Below are 27,277 nucleotides of genomic sequence, written 5' to 3'. Positions count from 1 at the left end.
CACATCCCGGCTGCGTTCAAACTTACGGCGGGGCCGGGCCGGGAGCGGGGGGGAGGCGGGGGGTGGGGGGGGCCGGGCTGGGGGCCGCACCGCCCGGCCGTGATTTGCTGCCGCGGCTCCCAGATTGACAAACTCTTGCCTTGGATTTAAAAGAAGGGGGAAGAAAAAAAAAGAAGGGGGGGGTGAGGGGAGAGGAAGAAAAGTTTGAGGGTTTTTTTTTTCCGCTGCAGAACAGGCAGGGGCCGGCAGTGAGCGGAGCCCCCGGCAGCCCTCGCCCGCCCCATGGCTTTATAAAGCGGCTGCTCTCCGGGGGGGGCTGGCGGGGGGGTCTCAGCGGCTTTTCTTCGCTTATAGATCTATATATATTATTATTTTTTTTTTTTTTCACTCCTTCCCCTCGAGTTGTCCCGTGCTGGTGGCCCTTTTTTTTGTGGACCATGGATACGCACACGCGGTGGAAAAGGCGCAGTTGGATACGGAGCTGGTGGGTGCCGGCTGCCCTGGTGCTGCTGGGTGCCCTGGCCCTGGGGCGGGCAGGTAAGGGGGTCCCGGAGGGCGGGGAGGGGGCTTTCGTGCAGGGGCAAAACGTCTGGCTTTCCTTGCTCGATGCATTCCGGGGGGAAGAAAAGAAAAAACCCACAACCCACCCAACCTCCTTTAGCTGCACGAGTCTCTGAATGCCATTTGTCAGGGGGCCCGTAAAAGGGGGGGAAAAAAAACTTAAAACAATACTTTATTCGCTTTTCTTAGAACAGAGCAGCCTGTTGCTGAGCTTGTTTTTTTCTAGAGCAAAAGTCAGGCTGTGTTTCCAGAGGCTCAAATTCTTTATATATCTGCATGTATATATATGTAGAATATATATTTAGTCAACTGGAAACCTTTCCTCTTGCATAGTTCCTCCTCCTTGAGGAGAAGAAACTTTTTTTGTCCCAAGCGATCCGCTCTCCCCTCTGCACACCAAGGCTGCAGAGCTTGGGGACAGAAAAGCTCCACAGCTGTGTGTGCTTGGGACCCCAAGGCTTGCTCTGTGCCCTCCCCAATTTCCAAGATTTCTCCCTAAAATTGTGGCTGGTGAGTGTGACGAGAGAAGTTCTATGAAGTGCCAGATGTGCAATGGCACTAGACACGCAGCCAGAAAAACCCCTGGAATGTCATTTTTACAGTCGTGCCGGAGCGGGACCAAGCGTTTTATTTTGCCAAATAAATGCTTTTGGGGTTGAGTGCGTTTTGAGCTCTGCTTCCCAAATGTCTGCCTTCCCCGGGTGGGCTGAGAAATGCCAGAGCAGGGCAGATGGAGGCTTGTGGAAAAGTTTTCTGTGTGTTTTCAGAATGTTCTCAGAGTTTGTAGTGGACTCTTGGAGGCATCGGTGCTGTGAGGTCTTTTTGTGTTTCAAGGGAAAGGCTCAGCAGTGGTTTGTTGGCCAAGCTGATTTTTGAAATCTAAAAAGTTAAAGTAGGTGCAGTTCTGTGGGGTAACTTGAGAAACTGAGAAGTGCCCCGGAGAGCTGAGCGGTCTGAGATTCAAGATTTCATACTTGATTCTTGTGAGATCTGGGTGTTTTTTCCTGCAAAGCCCAGGCAGTGGTGTTTGGGGGGTTGTTTGTGTGTTAGCAGGACAAATGCGTGTGGGATTCTGTGTATAGCAGAACGACTGCAAATTATTGTGATTTCTGGGTTCTTAAAATGACCTTAAGGAAGAAAAGGTGGGCGTATGAGGAATGCTTTCATTAATGGTTTGCTTGCAAAGTCTGAGCAAGATGGGAAATAAGTTGCTAGTTGATTAATAAAATGCCTCCAGAACATCACTGCAGGAGAAGTTAACGGCAGTCGGAGCAACTGCAAGAGTTTGTGTTGTACTGCAACAGTATCGGGCTGCCAGAGCGGATTTCTGATGAGAGTGCTGGAGTGGTACTAGCTCATCTTGAGTTCCCTTTTAGAGCGGCCAGTCTGTCAGGCTGCTCATTACTTTGTGTGAGTTGAAAACTGAGTTATGACCAGTCTCAGCTATTTCAAAGGAGAGATGACAATTTTTTTCCCCTTTTCTTTTGTCTCTGCTAATGTTTTAATGGTTTCAGAGCATCCTTGGGCATTTTGCTGGTGGTGTATTTCCTTCAGTTTCACTGTAAGACCCAGCTCCTTTCAAAGTGACCTGGTAACTTCTCTGCAACTTCTGGGTCCAGCTGTGGGCTGCAGCTGGAGGGAGCAGGGGGCTGGCTGGAGCTCGCGCTGTGGTGGGTGGGTGGAAAGCTGCTGTGGGGCCAATGTGCAGCTCCAAGGGATGACTTGTGTGGAGAAAGGCCTTGAGTTTTCTTAATGAGGCTTCTAATAGGACATCAAATAATTCGGATGAGGGAGGAGTCAGATTGGGACTGCTGATGGCATTGACTAATGCTCTTGATAGCTCTTAATCTTTCCAAGTTCTTGTTGGTTTTATTTCAGCTCAGATTGTTTCTGTTTCAGTTTCATTTTAGTTGGCTTCTCTGTATAGAGAGAGGTGAATCTTCTCTGTGATCTCCTCCAGAAGCAGATGCATCAGGTGGCTCCAGAGAAAGGGGCAAGTAACCTCGCAGAGAAGGGTTTCCAGAAAAATAGAGAAACCACAATGTCGAAGGCAATGCGAACTGAACTGCCTCTGAGCCTTTCCAGCTCAGATTTTCCCATATTTTAACAGATGATGTCACACAAAAATCTAAGCCACAGACAAAGTTGGAATCTGTCTCTGCTTTTACAAATCCCTATAAAATTGAATCAGGTTTCTGGGTGAAAATTTTTGGAAGCAGCAGTTTCCTTTAGTGGCAAAGAAAAGTGTAATAAGAATACATGGCTTGCCCTTTAAAAGAAATAAAAATGCTGGAAATTATGAAGTATCCTGTTACCATCTGTTGCTTCTTTCCTTGGCTCTTCCCCAGTCATCTAGAATGAGCTAAAAAAAAAAAAATACTCTTTATCCAGCTAGTTAGAAGTGTTTTGTTTAATATTTTGCCAATCAAAAGTGTTGATATTGTTTTACAAGAAGAAATATGACTTTATAAGTCTGGAATTGATGGTGGATCTGATTTCTAGTGTGAAATCTGGATTATGCTGTCAGTGCATTGCCAGATTGGAGCAGGACTTTGTAACTTAAAAGCACCCAGCTGTTGGACGTGCCCTGTCCAGGGGATGCAGAAGAGGCATTTGGCTGAGGTAATATATTGTTCTTCCATGTAAGCTGGGGTCAAGATGAGAACTCTTTGCTGACCATTCTCTTCGAGGTGGTTTTTGAAGGCTGCTCCTGTGCTCACCTCCTCGCAGTGCCGTGGCTGTGCTGGATGCGGGAGCTGATTTCAGGCTTGCGGTGGAGGAGCTGGTTCTGCTGGCTCCCACCAAAGCTAACGGGAGCTTTGGCTCTTCAGTCCGAAGCGTTGCAGTGTTGTCTGGGCAAAAATGGGTTGAGAGTTGGAGAAATCCCATTTCATCTCTGGTCTGTAGTGGTAGCTCTAAGGCAAAACCGTCTGAAGAGCGGGTGCTGATTTTTTGTATACAAAGAGGGACAACAGTGTGGACCTGCCTGCTGGTGTTGCTAGCTCAGATTTCTAACGCTGGATCCTCACATCAAACCTCTTTTTAAGAACAAAGCTAATCCAATAAACAAAATTGGCACGGTGTTTCTCTGCTTGCAGACATAGTCTGCCCTCGAACAAACAGGGAGGGACTGTAAAGGGGATGTGCATCCCTTTTTTTCAATCGGGACTGTCCCTGCCCCTTGCATCTTGTTGTTGGAGATGAACTTTTTGGGTTCATTCAGTTTTGAAATGCACAGCAAATCTAACTAGTAGGTTTGTCTCGTGGTGACTTGCAGTCTGATCTGTGTTGCAGGAGATGTGCTTATGTCTATCAGAAGCCTTTGGGATGTGGCTCCTGCTCTGATCTCCCACCTCTGCTCAGGAGGGTGATGCTTTTCATGTCAGAGTTCTGAGAAAAAGAAAACTTTTGCTACTGCCACAGAGACCCTTCATGGCATGTAGATGTCCTATTACCCTCTGCAGCATGTGCCTGGCTGCTTTTCTTCTGACACTGAAGATGTGGTCTGGTCCTGGTGCTCTGTCCATCTCTGCTTTGGTGACTCAAAGTTTCCCGGTCTGTCCTGCAGCCTGGTTTCAGGGGATAGGCTTAGAGTTATGCGTTCTCACAACTGCTTTGAATTACAGATATACTCTTTAAGATGAGGCAAAGCATGGCAACAGATGCTGAGAAGCAGAAGGCACTGCTGTGGCAGATGCTACTAATGCAGAGGCATTTGTGTGAAGTGCCATTTATAGTCACATTTCAGGTAATGTGAGTTTTGTCTGGACTTCAGAAATAAATCTGTGGGAGTGCTTTCCAGGAAACTGCTCTTCAGTTTGAGGGTTTTTTCCTGTAGATTTTTTCTTCTGTAGAGGTGAAGCAAACTCGCATTAATTCTTTTAGCAACTACTTTTTCTACTTTTTGTCTTATGCCTTGATTCTGTGGCATGCTCCCTGTGCTCTCCCCACATCACTGGGATGCTGGGACTGCATGCTGCTGCCCTTCCCAGAGCAGGTGGAGGATGAATGCTGGTCACTCTGCGTAAATGTGAAAGTCTACACTGGGAAAACTGCACGGAGCGATACTGCTGTGAATGATTCCACACAAGCAGATGGAGGATTAGGGGCTTTCTGACCCAGCAAACCTTCAAGGGGCAATGGGGAGGAGGGGGGACAGGTCAGCTGGCTCCTGGGGAGATGATGTATGTAGGGTAGAGAAGTGCTCAAATGAGGTATCGCAATGGTGATTCGTAGTTCTGTTTTTGTGTGGTTGCCTGTGGATCCATCTGAAGAACAGTGGGACCAGGGAAGAGCGGGGGGCTGAGCCCCCTGTGTCATTGAACAGCAGCAAACACTGCGGGTGCCAAGATGGACCTAGGACCTTGTTCTAGGCAATGGTGTGCATGTCACAGGTGGGGATTTTTGGCCTTGGAGGACTTCTGAAGGGTTGAATTGAGAGCCCCTATGCCCTGTGGGTTGGCACTGGTGTTGGACAGCAAGGACCGGTCTGTGTATGCTGTGGTTCGGGGCAGAGATGCCTGGGTCTGGAATGATTTGGGAAGAGCAGCTTCTTTTGGAGCTCGTGCTCTGTTGTCGTGTGAATTGACTTTGAAGTGTAGCAGCCCTGAGTCGGGGGAAATCCCTGCTGCGTTGCAAGTACAGATTTGGCATTTCATCATGTATGTACACACTCGCCCACGTGTGCTCTCGCCTCCTCTGTGTAGCAGGAGTCTTATCCTCAGGATGCAGCTATCATCCTGTGAAATTAATTATTTTTGCTGAGAAAGGTTTGAAATGTTATTTGGGTTCTGTTGAAAACACAATTATAACTTTTGAATACCTAGATTTTCGTAAATGGTAACTGCTGTTTAAAATGAGAATTGTCTGGGAAATAAACCAGGAATGAACCACAAAACACACATCTTGGGCTTTATTCGTCTAGAGGAAGACTACTTCCACTCAGTTTTGTGCTTTTATCCAGTGTAGACTTCTACTCATCAAGTGTTTAGGAAAGCCCTGACTCTGCAGGTCTCTGATACTGCTACTGTTGAGGATATTCTGGGAATGCTGAGGCGTTAAACAGTCAGCTGCTGGAATTGGGTCAGATTTAAGATCTACGGGATTTGTCCCACAGTAGAAGTTGTGTCACCACAAAGGCATGTGCACACATGGGTTATGCTGCTTCTGGAGTTCAGATGAATGGTACCTGCTGGTTTCCCTGCCCTGTCTCTGGAGGTCCTTGACTTTTACCTTCTTTTTCAGTATGGAATGCAACCATCCATCTTGGTTATATGTCAAGTCTGTCTGATACAAGCAGTAGGACCTGGTGCTGGCATTGCATGGAGACACTGTCCCTTCCCCACCCAAATCAGCTGATGTGGTGGGGGAGCTCCAAGGGAGCCAAAGGCACTGTTCCTCCTCTGGTTCTGCGGGGACGTGGAGGCTTCTTGCTTGGTTATGTTCTTCTGGATCAGGACTGCTCAGTGCCCTTCTCTGGCTCTTGTCATTTGGATTTAGCTCTGTACAATAGCTGCACTCCAAAGGAGTCATAACCAGAGAGATCAGGACAGTCTGCAGATGTTAGTGGGTTTTTATTCCCTGCTAATGGGGTGGCTTTCTGGGGAGGTTTTAGATTTTTCTTGGAGCAGAAACTTTTCCAGGTGGACACTTGTCCTTTCTGAGGAAGGCAGCCTCCCACCTGTGGCAGGGAACAGTTTCCTTCCTAGAGTTTGGCTGCTCCTCTTTGAGCATCAGCAAAGAATGGTGGTGTCCTGAGCTAGTGGCTTTGTTGTTTGGCTGTGGGTACAAAACTTGGACCAAGGCAAGCAGAATGCAATCTTCAGACCCTTAAGATTTTTTTTTCTTCCTGTCTCCTGGTGTTGCCCGTTACCTACTTATACCTTCAGCTGTTGTTAATTGAGGCAGGGCATTCCCTCTCCTCTGCCCTCCTGCCTTACTTGAGAGAGGTTCCTGGGATTATCTCCTCCAGTTGTAGCCTGACCTTGCTGTATATCAAATGTTTTATTTTTACTAGCTAGGTTGGAGTTTGTGACAGGTACTGAGTTTGCAAGCTGGCAGTTTTTATTAAAAAATAAAACCTTTGTGTGAAACAAACCTAGTATGGGAAGAATGACCAAAAACCAGGGAAAAAAAAGTTGAGACGTGAAAGAATGGAAAAAACTGTGTTAAAACCTAATGTTATATGGAAAAAACTTAGGTTAGCAACATGGTATAATTAGCCATTGGGTTACTGCTGGCAAGCTTCAAGGCTCTTGAAATGAAGCCTAGCACCAAGTGAACTGTCCAAATGATGCCGTGGTTTCTCTGTGGATGTGTCTGGAAAATCTTTAGTTCTAAAATAAATAAATGAAGGAGCTACACAAAAGGCATTTTTGAGGTTGGTTGCTCTGAGTCTGGGCTCTTTTTCTCTCCAGAAGCCAACAGGATTCTTAGCATCATCTGGAAGCTTTCACAATGTTGAGAGATGTCACTTTTTTTTTTTGAAACTAGGAAAATGGTACTAATGTATTTACAATGCTGGAGTTTTCCTTCAAGATTGTGTAATAAGCTAGAGAGAAAAAGGATAATTTTGGGATTGAATGAGTGGAATGAGCTACACCAGTGCTCATTCCCAACCTCTGCTGCAAGCTTTCTCCCAGCCCTTAGGGAGGTCCCTGTTGCCCATGCCCTGGGGCTTGATCCCATGTCCCTGTGTGGAACCTGGCACTGAGGTGTTGCTGTAACACAAATTCAACATGTATATACCCACAGGTCATGTGTGTTCGAGCACTGAAGTGTTCTAAGAGTCTTTTTCATCGCTATGCCTCAGGCTATGCTAGTGGTTGTGGTCTGGGAGTTTTCTACTTTAAAAATACTTTTCCTTTCTGGGATGGTGTTTTCCTGGCTAGCAACAGCAGTGCCTCACACTGCACATCCAGAAGGTTATTTGGATTTTGTCTTTAGATTTGGGCAGATTTCTTGCATATTATATGGAGTACAATACAGAATGCCATGCTATTATGTTGACTACTCTCAGAACACTGTGAAGCATTAGATACATAAATGAAACCCAAAGAAGGTAGAGGATCTCTTTTTTTTTTTTCTTCCATTGGTCTGAACAGTGTCTGGATGTCACTTAGTTTCCCTAATGTTTGGAGGGGACCTTCTGCTCCCCTTAGGATGCTGCAGCTTGCTGAAGACCTGAATGATCTGCCAAACTTAAATGCAGTGAAATCATCCCAGTAGCCTGGGACAACCCCGCATGCCATCCCTGCCTGGATCAAGCTGTGCATCTACAGCCAGGGAGATGTTAATTTTTTCAAAGTAAATAAAATAAGTTTTTTCCTGGCTCAGCTTTTGAGCAAATGGTTTAAAGCCCTTTTCTCTCCTCGCCTTTCTATGCTTAGCTGCTGTAGCTTGCAAAGGATGGGGTTTGCAGCTCTGCTGGAAGTGCTGCGAGAGGTTGATGGGGGGAAACTCCTACAGAGGATGGAGGTCACCAAGGGGTCTGCTGGAGACCCTGCTTGACAGGACAGTTGGGCAGTTTTGGTGGCCAGATTTAGAATTTTACTTGCACGTCAGCTGGAGTTTCTATTTTTTGAGTGTGGATATACAGGAAAGAGCCATGCTTCAGCTGAGCTCGTGTATCCTCACCGAGAGCCTCGCTGGCCTCTTTTCCTCTGTTCCTCCCTCCACCCTTTTTTTTTTTTGTCTCCAAGACAATACTTCAGTAAGAATTTGTTGCAGCTGAATTCCTGGAGATGACACTGCCAGTTTCCCAGGATCTCTTGTACTCCTGCAGCATTTTTTACACAGCAATTTTTTTTTGGTGCAGTTCATTCAGCTGCACCCCTCAAATACGAATTAAGTGGTGGGTCTGTGTGGTCTTTGAGGGGGCTCATCCTGGATGTGCTGGAATGGGATCTCTCGTCTGCTGCGGGGTAGAGATTCCGTCTGAGGGCTGCAGTTCACCAGCTGAATAATGAACGCATTGTTTGTATGCCCTTATTTCCAGCTTCCACCATTGAAAGTGAATAGAAAGGTCAAGGAGATGAGTCACTGTGAATACAAGTGTCATTCTGCTCTGAAGAAATGGAAAAAAAAAGAGCTCCCAAGCCAGGTGTTTCAGCTGGTGCCAAACAGCTCTGTTTCACTGTACTTTCAGGGAGTTACGAGAGTAAATCTCAGCTATGATCTGCCAAAATGTCCAAGAACCTAAAAGTTAACATGGGGCTGGAGCTGGGGTTTGGTGCTTGTACTGGCCAGGGGCTCTGAAGGCAGCAGCTGATGTTGGCTGTGTTCAGAAGATTGGGGTGATATTCTGGAAGTGTTGGGCTCATTGATGCTCTTTTGCAAAACAAACAGCCAGAGCTTGCAGAGGTAGGAGTGCTTGTTCTCAGCTGCTTTACAAACCCAGCAGCACCCAGAAGAAAAGACCTTCCTCCCCATCAATGTGGAGACTCCTAATACTCAGGCCATTTTCCTCAACACTGATGAGGGTAGAAGTGTTATGAAGGTGCTGTCATGGGATGGTATTATCTCTTGAAATGCTGGTGGGAAAACCTGTGCACTTCAAGTGACGGGTCCCAGCTGGGTTCCTGCAGCATCCTGGGAAGAGGAGCGGGGTGGTGGGATGTGAGCATCTGCAGGGTGCCTGGAGGTGAGCATGAGCCCATCCTTGCCCTGGCCCTAGAAAATGCTCAGTTGTAAATTAAGCTTTTTAAAATTTCTTGCCCAAAAGCTTCGTTTGACAAGCCCCTGGCAGCTGGTTAACCACACTGGCAGAGCACTGAAAATAGAAATGGGGCTCGTGGGCGGCATGTGTGGAAGGGGGAGCAGTGAGCTGGGGATGGGCTAATGCCATGGGTGGGATAGGATGGGGGAGCTGGCCAGAACTTTGCTTTAATTGGTACTGCTGGGGCAATTAACATAAAACAGCAGTGGTGGTCAGGAGGCTAGAAAACAGAAGCCAGTTCAGATGTCCTTAATGCTCTTTTTAATGGAGTGGAATTTATCATGGGCTCCTGTACCTATGGGTTTCCTTTTTCACAAGGCTGAAACACCCTCCTTTGGGGTTATCAGCATTTTGGCTAATTGCTTTTCACTGCCCTGGCTAGGAAACATCCACAGTGCATTGAGATGGTGTGCTGTGGCAGACACTCCTGCACATTGTCTAGTGCTGCTTTGGTATTTTGGCAGAATGTGAATCCTGAGAAACAGTGCATAAATATTTACATTTTTGATTTCTAGCCATTGGATTTTTCTGTTCTGGAATCATTCGTCTGGTGATATGCCTCCAAAAAATAGCTAAACCTTTAGAATCTTGATTTATCCTTTCCTGTCAAAATACACCTGCAGTAGAAAATGAAGCCAACCATTTTTCTTGCCCACCTAATGTTAGATCACTTCCATAAACAACTTTCAAATGAATTTACCAGTATAGCTTTGATCCAAGCTGGCCAAAAATTCAGATGTTCCATTTGATATCAAATGACTGGCAGCCTGGGTCCCTTTGCTCAGGATGCAGTAGCGTGATGCTGACCCAGGGCTCTAGCAAGGCAGGAGCTGGTGGCTTTGTGCAGTGAAGCATTGGGTCTGTACCCCTTGTATTGGTATTTGTGGGAGTTGGATGTCTTCTGCAGACAGATAAGATGGGTATGTGTGTTTGACACACCTGACAGGTAGGACATGGCTGCTAGGAGGGTGAGATGTGTAGGACACACCGGAGGAGCTTGCTGCAGGGCAGGAGTGTGCTGGACGTGCCCCTCGGAGGGTTTCCCCTAGAAGATATGAGCCTGTCCATCCCCCTGTACAGCATCTGTTCCCCAACTGTGGGCTGCTCAGTGTCTTGTCTTGGAAAGCTGTCGATTCCTTGAAGGATAAGGACTGCTTGCCTGGAGCCCTTTGGCTGCCGATGCTTTTCCTGATGAGGCCGATGTTTTTCTCTTGATCCCATTGGGTCGTCTGCTTTTTGTAACAAGGAGGGCAGATCCCTAAGAATCCCCTCATCTTCTCTGCACTTGGAAAGCGACGTGAGGGTGGGAGGAGGAAGCGCCTTTCATCCTGGTTGCTGCCTTTGGCACATGCTGGCGAGTGCTTCGAGAGGAAAACTGCTAGGAATGTTCTCTCGCAAGGGTTTGCAGGGATCGGGAGAGGCATATTATCACGTCTTGTACGCTTTGGGAGAAAGTCCCTCACTCTGCCTCTCTGAAATGTTTAAATTAAAACAATCTGTCTTTCTGCAACTGTTGGATGCTTTCCCTGCTGACCTCAGGAGCTGGGACTGGGAGGAGGAGCGAACATACCCCAGTGCTTATAACTGGCTCTGGCTTTTTTTTTTTAAAGTTCAGTCTTGATTCCCTGCAGGATGCAAACCAGAAGAACAAGGGCCATATCTGCTCTGGAAACATCAATTTTCCCAGTGCTCTGTAATTAAAGAGCTATATTGGGAAGCACTGAAGCCTTCATGTGCTGGAGGCTATTGTCTTACAAGACTGCATGCAGGGAAGGCAGCAGGCACAGAGGGTAAATCCTCTGCAGTGTCTCCCCATCTCTTTCTTTTCCAAGCACAGACACCTTCCCCCAGGAGGGAAGATGCTCCTGGTGAGCAGGATCAGCCCCTTGCTCTGGGATGGGAAGGAGCTGAGCATCTTCACAGCTCTTGGCAGACAGCTGTGCCCAAGGATGCTGAATGTGGTGCTTTGGACCTGGCCTCCGAATGCAGCTGTGGTCCCTGCTTGGGGGATTCGTGTGTCCAAGGGGAACGTTGTCCCTGTGCAAGGGCCAGGGTTTTGGTCTGACCCTTTGGTGCTTACACAACTTTTTTTCTTGGCCCAGGACCCCGTGGCTGGGCAGAAACAGGTTGGTTTTTTTTTTCACTTCTTGGCTGCGAGTCCAGCTCTTGCAGCACTGCAGTGTTGCAGGAATCTGTACACACAGAGCTGTGGGCAGATGCAGGGCTGGTACCTGACTCTAGTTGACCTTGAGAATTCAGGCAGTGAAGTAGGATAGCATCATCAGGCCTAAATCACAAAACTGCCCTTCATCTCTGCTACTGCTGCCTTTGATTTGCTGCTTTCATTGCCCACAGGCCTGCATTTTTTTGGCAGTTTATGGGAGCTTACAGCGCTGGTTGGGATTCAGACTGGGAACACGCAATGTGATTTCTTGAGGCAATAGGGAATAGGCTTGGGTAACACCAAGCTGACTGAGATTTTCCTGTGAAATATGAACCAGAACTAAAACTGGAGCTTGGTTTGGATGTGGAAATGTCTGTGAAGAACTTTAGGTTCCTCATTTGAAGGTACTTTAAAAATTCACACCAAAAAACTCAGATGCTTTGAAACTTTCAGACTCAGAACAATAGTTAAAGATGTTCTGCACATTTGTAGTAACTGAGTAACCCAGCATGCTTCCCTTCCTGCAGCTCCCTTCTCCAAAGCCTTGGCCAGACAAGCCGGGGCCCTCCTTGCCCTGGGGACGCTCATCCCAAATAACAAACAGCCGCGCTGCTAAAATGAGCACAATTCCTGCAAGCCTGGAAATAGCTGAGTCTCTGCTGCCTGAGCAGAGCCGGCCAATTTGTGGTCTGGGACTGATCTTTTTATGGATGAAGCTGAAACATCTGCTTTTGGGGGAGTGAAATCCACCACATCTTTGCTTTAGCTCATATGGCCTCTGAGGAACCTGGGTGGGATTTGGGTCCAAATGTACCCCATGGTGATTTGTGGGGTCAAGCTGATTATTTTTCTGATGGTGGCAAAATGCCCAGCCCTGGAGTATCTTATAGGGAATTTTAGTCAATGGAAAGGATGAACGTCGACGTGGGAGAAAAGGGGGAGCTTTCATGAAACTGAAATGGATTCTCTTATGCTGAGGACTGAAAGCTGTAGATGTGCCCCAGGAAATGTTTTTGGGGGAACAGATCTGTTTCAATGCTTTTCTTTCCATTTTAGTGAGCAATGAATGACAGCGGAGGGGTGTTAATGCAGGCAGGTATGTCACGCCTGTATAATGTCAGTCGACACAGGATTAAAATAAGGCATGTGGAAAATTCTTCTAGGAAGTAAAGCCTAGTGAGAGAGAATCATTGGAGAGCTTGGGAGGTGCAGTAACCTGCTGTAGACAAGCCACAGTCCTGGAAATATCTCAGGAGATGGATCAGTGGTTTGGAAGGAGCTGGCAGGGGTGAGGCTGGCCAGCCTGAGAGCATCCTGCGGTGCTGAGCTGCTCTGCTTTACCGTGCTGCTTTGAATTGATAAGGTGGTGAATTTGATGCTTAATGTACTGGTTTTAACATGAAAATATTTTATTCTATTATCCAAGCATGTAGTGATAGACTTGCAAACTTCCCTGCGTGTGTGTCCTGCTGGTTTTTGACAGGAATGGGCAGGAGGAGCCAGGATCCCACTGGAGAAGGACAGAGTCCTTTCCAGACTCTCATGGGTCTGAGTCTTGTTTGCAGCTGATGTTATATTTTTCTAGGATGTCTGTCTTAATGTCAAAGGGAATGTCTCTTCCCTTCTCCTTGCTCTGGAAAAGATCTTGGCATGTTAATGAAGGGAAGAGGAACATACTGTAAGTGACCTCTTTGCACTTTTGTAAGGACAAAATTTGTTTTCCTGTAGCTATGAAAAGTCTGTGTTCCCTCTGAGCAATAAATGAGGGCATATAAAATGTACACAGATTACTTTTAAGCTATTGTGTATACCCTAGTCCAAAGTACTCCATATATTGCTTATTTTAGTGGTGGAGAGCATGCTGTGCGTGTAAGTCAGTCTTCTCAAAATATACTGATAACTCTTGGCATCTGCCTTGTCTCCAGTTTCCCAAATATTTTCTTACCTCATTTGGCTGCTTTCACTATTCAACATGCCTTTTGCTCATCTGTGAGATGAGTGGTGCTGGGCTGCTCTACTTGTCTGCATGGATTGATGCCTTGATGTGTCATTTACCTCCTCTCTCTATGTAAAAATACCAGACATTACTTACACACATTCATGAGTGGATGCACAAGTGATTGGAAGTGTCAGCATGCACTTTTCCAGATGGTGGAAGCATGTTCCTTAATTCATTTATTTCAAATGTCAAACTCAATGAAACTAATTACTGCCAGACTTGAACTGAAGTGACGGAGTGATTCCTCCATTTCACCAGTGCGAGGTGAAGCTGCCTGCTCCATAGGAAGAATAACCTTCAGGAGCTGAAAGGCAATTACTAAGCTGTGACTCCAAGCAATGTAAAGATCTGGATTTGTAGCAGGATGACCTCTTCTTGGTCATGGTTCGTGGTTTCATGGGGAAAGCTGAGTTTGATCTTGGTAGGGAGGGATGTCTCCTGTGGGAAGAATGGCCTGGTGAATGAAAGACTGACTTTGCCTTGGATTTATTCTCCACTGTACGTGGTGTGAGTGCAGCAGCTTGCTTGTGATGGCAGAGCTGATGTCCTGATGCTCGCTCTGCATCTATCACTGCGCTCCAGGGAGCTCCAGGTCAACCCCTAGTCTTTTGCCCTTCTACTTTATCTGTGAGAGGATGCTGTTGGGTTTTTTTATTTGCACAACATCTTGATAAGTTCTCAGGCTCCTTGGGGACAGCAATTGTAGAAGTACCCAAGCTGGGCAGGGTGGTGAAGTTCCTCTGGTCAGATATTGGCAAAGCTGCAGGGGTGGATGCTGAGTTTGGGACCCCAAGTTAAGGCAGTGCAGGACTGAATTTCAGCTTAACAGCTCTGAGCTTGTGGCACTTCTGGAAGCTGGGGTGGCTGAGTTGCAAGACAGTCCTGTTGAAGCAGAAAATGTAGTTCTTGGTGGCTGCCGTTTTCCTTCTGGGGTCTGCTTGCATGGTGGCTGTGCTGGCTGATGGAGCTTCAGGGAGTTGGTATTTCACGTGGACCCTGGGTCACAGGCAGAGCTGCGAGGCTTCATCCAGAGCCTCAGAAACAATAACTGTGGATGTATTTTAGTGTCTTGTTTCCACCCTGCATTTTGCCTCATATAAAGAGTATGTTCTTGTAAGGGATTTTCTAGGTAATTCCTTCTAATAATCCTCTGCATTTCTCAAACACCTTTGTTCCCCTTTTCAGAAGATACCTTGCAGCAACTATTTAAGCAGACTGCCAGTTTGCTGTTTACCTTAGGGAAATAACTGTTATCAGAGTTTCTAACTATTCCTAATTTGGGGTTCTTGTGTTTTTAACCTTGTGGTCCCCATGCCTCTCAGGCTGTTCTCTGGGCCTGATATCCTTTCTCAGTGGCCACTCGTTCCAGGGTCTCTCCCAGCACTGTTTGTGAGCCCTTCCTTGCCTGCCATACTCAGAAAAATAAGCAGCCCTGTCTCCTTTTGCCCTCTATTGTTTCTCTCTTTTGTGCTTGGTACAGTAATGCCGCTGAGCTACCCCGGGGTCCTGCGTTCCCATGCTTCCCATCCCTCTCACAAAGGACCTCTTTTCTCCCCGCCTTCTGGGTGCTGGGGCTCTGCAAATACGTGCTGGTGACCCTTTGCTCTGTATGAAAATAGCCCCTGCCTTTTTGTAGCTGTCATTTATTTTTGCTCCTTTAATTAGACTTGATCCTGCCTGTATTTTTTTTTTTTCCCCTTGACCTTTCTTTTAACTGCAGCAAGTTTTTGGAAAGTTGTTCAGCTCCCTTTCTACCTGTGTGTACCCAGCCATGCTGGCTCACACAAGCCTTCTCTCTTTGGATTAAGCTGGAAGGAGCTTTAATTGCAAGACTCCAAACTTTCCCAAATATTTCCTACTTCTGTGTTGTAAGGCTCCCCTGGGATGGGACTGCATATTTGTAGTTCTGATTGTCCTTCCATATGCTTTTGCCTAAAGCTGGTGGCTATTGTGTGACTACCTCGTGCTTCCCTCTGTGGGTATTTTAATATTGTCATCACTGAATTTGTAATATTCTCACTCAGTGGCATCTTGATTCATCCTGGCTGGCTGCTTTTCAGGGCTCATGTGCAAACAAAAAAGACCTGATAACTTCTCAAGTGCTGACTGTCATGCTGAGACTGATTTCTCTGTGTGGAGAAGAATCTTTCCCTGCAATGGGTTGCCTGCTCCTGTTAGGATTTCAGTGGAGGGATGCTGATTTACACCATGTGAGGATCTGCTCTGTGGTACCCTGGTTACATACAGTGAAATTGTTTTCCCACCTCATCAATTAATCAAGATTCCTCTTCTGCTGATCAAAGCTCTGGCCTGTGCACAGGCACAGACTTACCTGGGGAAACACTTCCCGCTTGGTTTTCAATGACCAGGCTGGAGCAGCATCCCTCAGCCACCTGACTGCCTGTATGGTCCCCAGCTGTATGGCTGCCTGTCCTGTTGGCCAGCTTGCTTTGAACATCTCTGCAGCTTCAGCTTCATTCCCTGCCAGAGTTACTGTCCTGTCCTCTCTCTGCCTTCAGCCCCTCAGCTGGCTGTGCTGCTGCTTGGCTACCTGAGATGGCTGCTGCTGCATGGTGTGGATGCCATGTAGACTTGGGGGTGTTTCCAAATGCGTCTCTGGGAGACAGTGGTCCTCTCAGAGCATCCTTGTCCATACCTTTGCTTTAAAGGCTCTGTCTGGTGTCTTTGCCTGGATGATGCTTTTATTTGTTTGGGTGCAAAGCTGTGCTTGGCAGAGGAGATCAGTGTCTATGCTGTTTAACCATATGTTGTGGTTGAGCCACACTCAGCAGCTAAAATACCATGCAGTTGCTCACTCACTCCTCCCTCAATAACCACTGCAGTGGGATGGGGAAGGAAGATAAGGAAAGAAAAGAGAGCAAAACTCCTGGGTTGAGATAAAAACAGTTTAAGAGAGCAACAGAGGAAAAGAAAACAGAGATGGAAAACAAAACCAATCACAGAAAACACTGAAGCAGGTAACTCACAGGACAACAGCTCAGGGTGGATCCTGGTGCCCAGCTCCCTCCCGGGCAGCCAAACCTGCCCCCCAGCCCCATCCCCACTTTATACCCTGAGCCTGATGGCCCAGGGCATGGAGCAGCCCTTGGGCCAATTTGGGTAAAGCATCCCAGCTGGTGGGCAGTCAGTGACCTGTCCCAGCTGTGTCCCCAGCCACAGGGGCCACCAGCTCCCCTCCCAGCTCTGGTGAGAATTAACTCCATCTTAGCTAGAACCAGGACACCATGGTGTTTTCTGAAGTCAAAAAAGGCACTTAGAGATGCTTTGTGGTTTCTTCAGGAGAAAGAACCAGAAAGTTTGCCACAGAGTGCTTGCTGCTGTGCAGATCAAGGGGATCTTCCCAAGGTGCTTTGCAGAAATGTGAGGAGGAATAAGGGAGACAGAAGTCATTTAACTGTGGAGACATGCTTGCTGCTCTGCTGGAATGGGAGAAACTCACCCAGGAGATGGATGATGGAGTTGGAAAGGAAGGGTGAGCATTGCAACAGTGAGAAGCGGTTTCTAGTGTGCTTTGCTCTGAAAAGCAGGGGTGTTTCTTGACAGATCTTGATTGATGAAATGGAAAGAAGCAAACAAACAAAAATTCCCCACCAAGGTCTGCATGGGAGTTGCTGGGATGGCTGGGCTGAGTGTGGATAGAGGTGGCCAGCAGCTCCTTTGTGTAGACAGTGTGAGCAGATTACTGCCCTGTGAAGCTCATCTGCTTGAAGCAGTCTGGGGTCCTTTTAAAAACAGGTAAAGGGTGATGGGGTAGGTTAGTTGTCATCCCCATCGGATGACTGACACATTACGGGGGGTCTGCTGGGTGTTGAGGCGGGTTCCTGTGTGTCTGCTTGAGGGGAATGTTACAATGTGTTTGGGACTGAGTAGCAGTGGCAGAGAAAAAAAATCCAGTTTAAGTCTTAAAGCACGTGCTTAATTAGTATTTAATGTCTAACATAGGTGATTAAGGGGAGGTTGATTGGTTGGTCAGGTCACTATGGTCTGATATTTGGAGCTGCGGATGAACTGTCTTAATCTCGCTGCCTCCTGTGACCTTGCTCAGGGCCACCTGCATTATTATCCTGCTTATGATAAAGGAAGAAAATAAATTTGACAAGAGATGTTGAGCCTTTAAAACAAATACAGGGGATAATGTCAAGGTAAATGTCTTAGGCTACAGAGAGAACAGTTTAAAAAGTGGTTAATATGTCAGGGTATTGATTTCTGTGCTGCTTTTTACTCATCTGGGGTTTTACCTGCTGCATTTTCGTGCCCTTTGGGAGGGAGAGTGATGTGGGCTCTGTGCTGTAGTTAAGAGGCGCAGGTAGAGTACCCATCAATACCAATCTGCATTTATTCTAGCTATGCTGGATCAATTGTCTGAGGCCAGATGGCTTTCAGGCGCTGCGGAGCTCTCACCCTTAAAGCTTGGGGCACAGACTCTGCTGCCGGAGGAGCCTGTGGTTGCTGGGTTGGGTCTTATTTGGGCATCTCTACATGTTGTGATTGCCTTTCTCACCATCATACAAATGAATACTTGTTGTGTTCTTATGCAAACTTATTTTTTTGATTACCCATCTCATAGGGACAGATTCTGCCACCCTTACCACCTTAGCTTAAGCAAATTGCCACAGAACATAGTGGGATTATCTGAAAGCAAAGCAATATACTGTTCCCCAGCGGGAATAGGGACTGGAAGAGTTGTGGGAAGCTTATGGCTGTGCTGGGCTTCTGTGGGAAACTTCAGCTCTGCTAAGCAGTTCTAGTTCCAAAGCTGCAATTTAGATGCTTCCCTTTGGAGAATGCAGTTGTGTGGTGGAAAACTGGTTCTTCAGTGTTAGCAAAAATCAAAACAAACCCCAAAAAGCTTAGATTTTACTGAGTAGTACATGAAGGTGTTGCACTTTACTGGCTTTAAATGGAGTATATCTCTGTAGTTGTCTGATTTTGGAGATTTAAAACAATTTGAGAAGTATTTGTTCCTTGAGAAAATTCAAATTTCTTTTCAAATTTGGCACATTTTCAGGTTGGGGGACATCAGGAGAGTGGCCACACAGTGAAATTAATCTTCCAGCATTTTAACTTTATTTTCTGGTTTTGATCTGGAATGTGAGGAAGTCTGTATTTGGGAGTAAAATTGCATTTCACTACTGCTGGCAGTGAGACTCAATTTTCTGTCTTTGATCTTCCTTTAAAGCAGCACCAAGACTTTGCATATTTGCCGCTGTGTCTGACTGCTGGTAGAGCTCTGAAATAGCTCGGACCTGGATGAATCGCCACTCTCTATGCCCAGAGTCCCTATGTGTCTCCCTTTTTTATTGTTTATACTGCTAATTCCTCAAAATCGGTGCTCTTGGGTTTGTGCTACACAAGCTACAGTCTGAAGAACAAGTTCACTGGCAACCTGTGGTGAACAGGGACAGTATCTGGCTGGACAATCTCCTGCCTGCTGACCATGACTGAAAAGGCAGAGAAAATAAAGCATGGTAGAATTGCTGCTGAATGCGCAACGGGTGGGCCAAGCTGCTCTGCAGAAGTGTGGAAGACAGACGTTAATTCCACTGGTTCCCTTTGCCAAGAGCACGCACGTGCCACCCCCTGCTCTGTTTGGTGCCTTGTTTATTTTTCCTGCCTGGGAATGAGAAGTTGCCCAGCCATCTGTCAGGAGCAGGCGATGGAGGGCTGAGGGGCTCAGCATCCCACCTCTGCCAGGATCTGGCTGTATTTGCCTGTGGTGGTGCTCACCCCACAGCAGTGCCAAGCACCTCATCCATCTGCCAAGCTCCTTTTGTCATGTCACCAAGTTAGTTGCTGGCAGTTAAGAAACCAGAAGTATCATTTCCTGAAACCACTTGGCGTAATACCTGTTGGGATATGGAAAGCATCATTATAGCAGTCTGCAAATATTACAGGCCTGACCGATCAAAGTTGTGAGTGAGCTCCTTAAACCTCCAAGTATGATTAAGAGGTCATGCCATGAACCAGTTTCAGGCAACTGAAAATAAGCTTGAGACTGGAATTGACCTCCTGTAGATGCTGAGGCAAAGCAAGGTTGGTTTGTTGGGTTTTTTTTTTGCTTGCAGCCTGAGAAAAGATTGTCCTGGAGACAGAGCTACTGAAATACAAAGCCCTTTTCTTACCTACAGAAGGAGGTGCAGCACTGGTCACCATGCTGAATATTGCGTAAGGAAATCTTCAGTTGCTTCTGTTCATTAGCTGGAAAGGAATCTGTACAAGAAAGTATATTTTCATGTGTTTTTATTGATGCTTTGGGATTGGTTTGTGGGAAGGTTACCTGATACTTATCTACCTCTTCACTGGGAGGGAGCACTAATTGCTTTCTTGCTGGAGTTAAATGGGTTTGTGGCAGTTCAAGTCCTCCCTGTCAATGCGAATTGAGGGTCACCTTTCCCTCAGGCTCCCCAGGAATGTCTTGCGCACACTTGTGTGACCAAGCCACCTGTGATGAGGCACCAGGTCCAAGTGCTGCCACCTTATTGTGAAGGTAGCAGCTTCCAAAGGCAACACTTGCTGGCTTTTTCCCCTTTGCTTCAGCCCTGAGGGTGGAAAGGTCAATAGGAGGGGTGAGAAATTTTTCTTAATGTTTTAGCTTAGCATGAGGGTCGTGCCCAGGAGCAAGCATGGTCACTAGTCCCTCCCTGTGTAGAGAAGTCCCGAAGGACCTGGTTTGAGGACCTTGACAGTTATTGCCCAAAGTACAGCTGGAGAAATGCCTGGGAGGAGGAGTGCCCTGGCAGCAGACAGGTTGTGGACCTGCAGATCCATTGCTGTGGCAGCTCCTGCCTCTGTGCTCCCTGTCCCTGTTGAACCGGGGTCTCTGGAGACACCTGAGGAGCCGGAGGTGGTGTCACCGTTTTGGCTCTTTTCCAGTAGTGGAAAGGCAATTTTGATAATGGTGTTGATGAGAGGAGCCTATGTGTGCAGGGAGCCCTGGGGATCTCCAGTGGAGTGATCTGGAAGCCTGTGCAGAAGTGGGCTCTGAACAAACCGCAGGCGTAGTTTTTCTTATAGAACAGAATCATGAATAGTCTGAGTTGGAAGGGACCTTCAAAGATCATCTAGTCCCACCCCCCTTATCTCCCACTTCATCAGTGTACTTGAAACCTCAGCTTGAAACTGGGTTGTGCACATTTGTGGTCTCAGTAAAGACCACCATAAGTACCTTGGTGTGTGGTTATCTCTTTTTTTTTGTGCTACATGGATCACTTCTACCTATGTTATGTTTGTATGCTACAGTAGGACGTCAGACCTGAGGTCCACTGTGCTGGGCTGTCTGCATGCGTTCAGGGAAAGGCCAGTCCCACAAGCCAATATATAAAGCAGAGATACATAAAAGTGACTCTGGAGTCATAGCTGCCCATCGTTCAAGTACCACTCGTCAGTGCTGCTGGGAGATCTCGGTGGTTTTTATAACTGTCATTGGCCCCTAATTAATGGCTGATGCCAAAGCAATAATAATAAAAGGCTCTTTATTTAAAACAAGCCCATGTGAATAATTATGTAAATATTTGTCTGGGCCACTGTTAGAGTCCTGGGAAAGCTTTTTGGGTGGATATCTTGGATATTTCTTGTTAGCTTTTATAGTAGCATATTTCAAATTAGATGCTATCTTTAGGCTTGAAGTCTCCTTCATGTATAATGGAAGACCTGAAATGACATTTCAGTGATGAAGTGCAGCAGATATTTCCAAGAACAGTCAATGTACAAGTCACACTGTAACCAGTTTAATAGAAAGTATCTGAAGGGGGAAAAATGATTGTGCAGCTGTCACCTAAGTTTTCTAAAATTGGTTCTTGTCCCTGTGTGACTTGGTCACTGCTGCAGTACACCACAGTGGCAGCTGTGGGTTTCAAGCGGATGAAGCCATGATTTTATGGGAATATTGGTACATGATGAGCAAAAATCCATAGTCTCCTTTAAATCAGCTCCTGGAATGGTGGTGAGAGATGGTTTCTGATGGTGACTTTGCTAGCTCTGGGAGGATTTGTCTCTCATCACAGGTGAGATGGTGTAGGGAGGAGTGGGCTGATGCTGGGTAATTAGCTCCTGATAGCTATTTGTGATGGAGATACCCCCTCATACACCCAGAGAGGTTAATGAGCTGGCTTTCTCCCCTAATGACCTAGGGTCAACGATCACAAAGGTCAGTCAAGGCTGAACAGAAGTTTCTTGATGTTACCCTGATGGCACTTGGTGAGCTGGGTTAATGGTAACAAGCCCCCTTCCACTGCTTGGTGCTGCCTGGACCAGGGGTGGTGGGTGGGGAGGGATCCTGTGTTTTAAATGCAAAACCTCCCATGTGCCATTTCTTAATTTGGGCAGTAGGGAAATGTGCCATCTACTCGTGTTTTATTTTTAATGGGACTGGGAATCAGAAAGGAATGGGAGCTGGAGTGTTGTATTTGGATGAGCCTCTTCATGTTTGGACCTTGACAGTTTATATATGATTCTAGCTGGTCCATAAAAAAACCTCAATTTGCCTAAAGTAAAATAATGTTTATTCCCTGGTGATGTTAAATTTAACAATTTAAACACCTAATTGGGCATAAGATCTGCTGAATAAATATCGACTAGAACTGAGAAAATAGTTAGGAACTGGTAACTTAAGTAGTGAATTTCTCTCTTCCTGCTTGTAAACTTCCCTTGAGGGCATCACAGCTCTTGGGTTTGTTTGTGGTGGTTGAGAACTGATGAAACTCATGGCTGTGGGTGCTTGGTTCAGGCCTATGACTTCCTCCTATTCTTGCCTTGAAAGCAGCACCTGTGTTGTGCAGACGTGGGCTGTGTAAAGGAATTAATGTTCCTGACAGAATTTTGAAAAACAAGCTTCAGGAACTGTTTTTGTGAAGTCAAGCAGATATTAATTTGAAATTTGCCTTCTGGCTAGATTTTTTGATGAGGAAAATCAGATATGGATATAAAGTGAATGATGGGAGTTCATTGATTCAAACATCTGAGAAGTGGTTTTACATTTATTTTGCTGTGTCAAAATACTCAAGTATACAGCAGTGCTGGAAATAATTCAGTGTTGGGTTTTTTTAAAACCATCCAATGAAATATTTAAAAAAAAATACTTATGCTTGGTCCTATTAACTTTATGGACAATTAGAACACCAGAGCTCCTAAATGACTGCACGTTGGAAGCATCCCAGCTGGGCTACCTGTGTGGGGTAGTGCCCTTTCAGTCAGCTCCTCTGTTTTGGTGATGGATTTTTTTTTCCTCCCCTTTAAGTGGCTGGTGATATGCCAACCATGTGATGCTGATTGCCAGCCTGACTCTAGCTGCAGTGTTTACCATGGTGGAAATGATTGTAATTATGCAGGTGTGTTAATGTGTTTAATTAAGCTTGTGGTTGGGCAATCCACTTGCAGCACCACAACAGAAATTAAAGGTCTGGGCATGGCTATAGGAAGGCTGTGGAGAGGGTATTATTCCAGAACGGCCAATATCTCTCCAAAGCTTGTCCATTTTGGCTGCTCTTTCCAGGCTGTACTGGTCTAGCTGATAGAAGATGCTCTCTGTGCCTCTTCTCCCTGCATCAGAGGAGCTCTAGCCATGGTTGCTGGACAGCCTGCTCTGCTGGCATTTCAGCATCTCCTGGTTTCCCCAAGTACTGCTGGAAGATGCTGAGAGGGAACACAATCCTTTGCACTGCACTTGTGAGGATGATCCTGTTTGCCCTGGCACAGAATTCCATGTAGAAAGCGGCTCCATCAGATTTTTTTCCTCATAACCCTGAAGCATCAAGAAGAGGTGTGGCACTGAGCATCCTGTATGGATGTAGGCTGCTTGTGTTGCATCCCGTTGTGTTTAGCTGTGCTTCCAGCCACTAGCCTGGGAAGCAGGAGGAGGGGAGAAAGCCCTGACCATGGCTTATTCTGTTCCTAAACTGCCCTGACATGCACATAGGCTGCTGGGTGCTTGTTAGGGTCCAATATAGATGGGCTAGGGCTTTGTGGGTTCAGGGCATGACTGTAGGTCTGTCTGCATATGATGGCTCTAGCCTGCCTGATGCAGTTCCTGTCCCATGTTTGTGAGTGCTCAGTGACATCCCTGGGATACAACAAGATGGTCACCCACATAAAATGACCCAGAGGGCTGCTGAGTATTGTTTTTGCAGGAAAACCACAGTTCAGCTGTTTGAATTTTGTTGTTTTTTTTTCCTTGGAAGGCTTTTGGGAAGTTTTGAGATGTCATGTGGAGAAGGCCATTGCCTTGATCTGTGTCTCCCCAAAGGGTGATGCTCTTGTTCTTGATTCAGTGCCAGGTAGCTTTGGACACAGAAAGGAGGTAGAAAGGTGCTCAATGTGATGTGCAGTGGCAGGCTGGAGCAGATGGCAGCCCTGGCAGCACGCTGCAGCTGAGGGAAGGATGCTCATGCTTGTTCTGACAAAGGCTCTTACATCAGGTCTTCGTGGATTATTTCCCTGTGTCTGGGAGATGAGTATGCCAGCTGCTTTCTTCCTTACAGGAGTAACTGTTCTGCACCCCATTAAAACTGATTGCAAAACTTCTTTTGACTTTAATGTGCTGCAAGATAAGGCCCTAATTAAATCTTGCAAAGAGCATTAAGTGGTTGATCATTACAAAGTGCTTTGAAAATGCAAATGCTGTCCAAGTGCCAGATCGTTTGGAAACACATGGCACTACTTAGAACAAAGACACAAAGTTGAACTTTCCTTTTCCACTTTCAAATGTACTGATTTGAGAGCTCTGAGGAGCCGCCTCCTTGCCTGCATCTGGCTTAGGTGTGAGCTCCACAGCAGCCCAGTGAATCTGGGAAGGGCAGTGAGGCCAAGCCAGAAAATACTGAGCCCTTACAGAACAGTAAATGTTTTGCTTAAAGCTAGCCTGAAGTGAAATCTGTAGTGTAGATGGGTTGCCTTGACTGTACAACATGGAGTCAGGTGTCCAAGTGATGCTGACATGTCCACAGTCCCTGGACCACTCTGCACACATGGTCCTGGGCTTGAGCTGTGAGCTCTGCCTCTTGTGTCAGGATGGCTCAGGGTGAAAATCATGCTGCCTGGGGACATCAGGTCCTCTGTGTCACCAAGCTGGGCCCTGTGGTTGGATCTCTGCAGAGAGACTAGCTGGTTCTGCATCACCTCCTGCAGAAAAGCATGCAAGGAGCCATAGGCAGAGAAGGGTCAATTCTCACATCAGAGGATGAAAGATCTCAATGCTTTACCTACAGAGCTGCTTTCCACAAGGCTATGTCAAGGTTTTACTTGGGAAGAATGACAGATCCCTTTGGATGCGATTTCTGTCTCTTGCTGGTACATCTCCATGTGCTCCCTTGGGGCTGAGGCAATCTGGGGGCCTTGCAAGGACTTTCAAGTGGGATTTTTGAGTAAAAGAACCAGAGACTTGGGGTGGGAGGGGAGGAGAGTACCTGTTCATTTGCACATAACTTGCATCCCTTTATGGCTGACTTTCAGAAACTGCTCCTAAAACTGAGTTCTCTTTAAGACCTCTCAGTTAATTGTTCAGAAGATGAAGTCATGCTCCATCTCTGTCTCCTTTTGCAGATCTGCTGAGCCTGTGACTTTGGAGTTTTAATAACTCTGAAAGTTTTAGACTCCGTTCACCCTTAGTTTTTCTTTAAAGGGCGAGACTCCCTGCCAGTAATCAAACTTCTGCTGGAAAACTTCCCAAAATGTCACAGTGACCCAGAAATACTTGGTCCAACTGGTGGGGGATTGGAAAGCTCCTCCAGGATCCCAGCTAGCCAGGGAGCGGGGCCGTGGGCAGGGTGGTATGCGAGGCATCTCCGCTACAGCCCGGGTGCCTGAGCAGAGGCAATGACGGTGACGGCAAAGCGGGTGATTCACCTAATTCTTCTGACCTTGCTGTCAGGACGGGCCCATAAAAACTCCTCGGACACTGAACAGTCGCGCTGGCGTGGGCTGGGGGTTTGGCAGGGCTTGGCTTGGGCTCTGCCTTAAAAGGCTCTGTGCTCTTCTCTTGAACGGGTGCGATGGTTTGTTTCAGTGGGGAAGGGGGGTGGAGGAGGTCATGCTATGGCCTCTTTCTTGGGAATGACTGGTGAAAGCCGGGGGAAATCCCACTGATCCCTGCAGGGACGGTGGAGATGCCCCTGAGCAGGGAAACAGGATGCTGTGTGCTGGCTTTGCACCCTCAGATCTGCCCCTCTGGGGACCCCACCGCTGCCCCTTCCCTGGGTTCTGGATTTTACTCATTGTTTTTTCATTTCCCCAGGATTTGCGGGAATGGGGGTCAGCAGCTCCCTGAAAGGGGCAGACCCCACGCTGTGGGTGCTCTCCGTGGGCCCTTGGCATGCAGCAGCAGGCTGTCCCTCGCGTCCCGGTGACAGATGCATGGCTTGGCCGTGCCCTGGCTCCCACGCTGGCGTGGGGCAGGAATCGCCTGGCTAGAGCTGCTCTGATGCCAGAAAAAGCCCGTCATCCTCCTCCCTGACCTTTCAGCACCCCTCTTCCTCACTGTGCTCAGGGAGCCAGCTCTGTGCTGCTGCTCCTGCTGCGTTTTTCTTTTCCCTGCTGGGGAGAATCTGAAATCCTCCGTCCGTTACGATGAATGGGATATTTGCTGCTCTTGAATGGGGCTGGGATTTCTCCCCAAGTCCTGAACATTTGCCTGTTTTCTATGCATTGTCTAAGTTTTCCGTGGCATTTGCAGCAGAGATTTTTTTTCCTGCATGGTTTAATGATATTCTGTGGAGGAAAGGCTTGCTCTTTGCTTGCTGTTAGCTGCTAACACCACTGCTTTGTTAGAAACCCAAATGATTGATTATTTTTTAACAAAAAGATTTACACGCAGAGGGACAAAGATTATTTGATTCCCTGAATTTAATGTAGGCTTGCCGAGCTGCTCCAGTATCAGTTCTGGGTTTCTTTCCTTCCCTTTTGGGATTATGCATATGATCTTTTGAATCTGACTCTGCATAATGGTTTCCTTTGTTCGCAGTTGGGACTATTTGGGCCTTTAAAAAACCCCATAAGGAGATGACATGAGTCACTGGTGAAATATTCGGCTATCTAGAGCGATGTGAATTGACACAGCTCTGTGCAGCTACTGGAACGGAGCTGATGTGCACCAGATGAGTGTGTGACCCCTTTTATTGCTGCCCTTTTTTTGCTGTTTTATGCCCCTTCATAGGGAACAAACTTTTAAATCTTCAATCCTGCAGTTCAGTTTTGTCAATTCTCCTCCTTATAATGCCTTTCCTCGTTGTCCAAATATATCATTTTGTTTTATTGGGCTGCTGGGATGCTGAAAAATTCAAGGGGCTGTGTTAAGTCCATCCAAAGGATGCTCAAGCAATGGCAACTGGAGCTCTATATTTATATTTTTATCCAGATTTTGTCTTAGCCTCTGCTATCTTGTTGTAGTTGGTTATCCAAGGGCTGCAGCCAGGAGTCCAATAGTAGTGAAAAATGTTTAGATAAGGACTAGAAATTGCTGAAATCCCCCAGGCGTGACCTGTAGCCTCCAGACTCTGTAGAAACCCATCACTGAGCAAAGCAGCTTCCAGTTCTCTCTGCGTTTGGCTCTCTTGTGAATCTCAGCACGGGAGCGTTTGTCCCTTGGGGGTTTATTCCCAGTATAATCCAAGACATCCACGTCCATCTCTGGGCAGCTGGCTGGAGAGTGAAAAACCCCAGTGAAAGGGCATCCTTCCCCCTGCACGCTCTGATCTGCCTCTGGTCCTCCAAAAATCAAGTGCTTATTTAGCACTAAGAATAAAACTAGCTTGGAAAAGTATTTAAAGAAGCACAAGCTGGTGAAGATGGAAGGGAAGAGGGTCTGTGTTTGGTGCTGTTTGGAGTG

The 27,277-nt window shown here is 46.9% G+C and overlaps 1 protein-coding gene across 3 annotated transcripts in view; it reads left to right on the top strand.

Moving 5' to 3' along the window:
* Positions 1-303: 303 nt before the first annotated feature.
* The window catches only part of COL5A1 (collagen type V alpha 1 chain), a 151,133-nt gene continuing 124,159 nt past the window's right edge, over positions 304-27,277 (top strand). For all 3 annotated transcript variants that reach the window (XM_086763616.1, XM_086763615.1, XM_086763613.1), the window contains exon 1: positions 304-537. In XM_086763616.1, the coding sequence (XP_086619742.1) occupies positions 438-537 (100 nt within the window). In that variant the 5' untranslated portion in view covers positions 304-437. The remainder of the gene's footprint in view (positions 538-27,277) is intronic.

This window comes from Chlamydotis macqueenii, chromosome 20, assembly GCF_036417535.1.
Source record: "Chlamydotis macqueenii isolate bChlMac1 chromosome 20, bChlMac1.mat, whole genome shotgun sequence".
Taxonomy (NCBI): domain Eukaryota; kingdom Metazoa; phylum Chordata; class Aves; order Otidiformes; family Otididae; genus Chlamydotis; species Chlamydotis macqueenii.
Note: the sequence above shows the minus strand (reverse complement) of the source record. Positions and strands in the feature narration are given on the sequence as shown.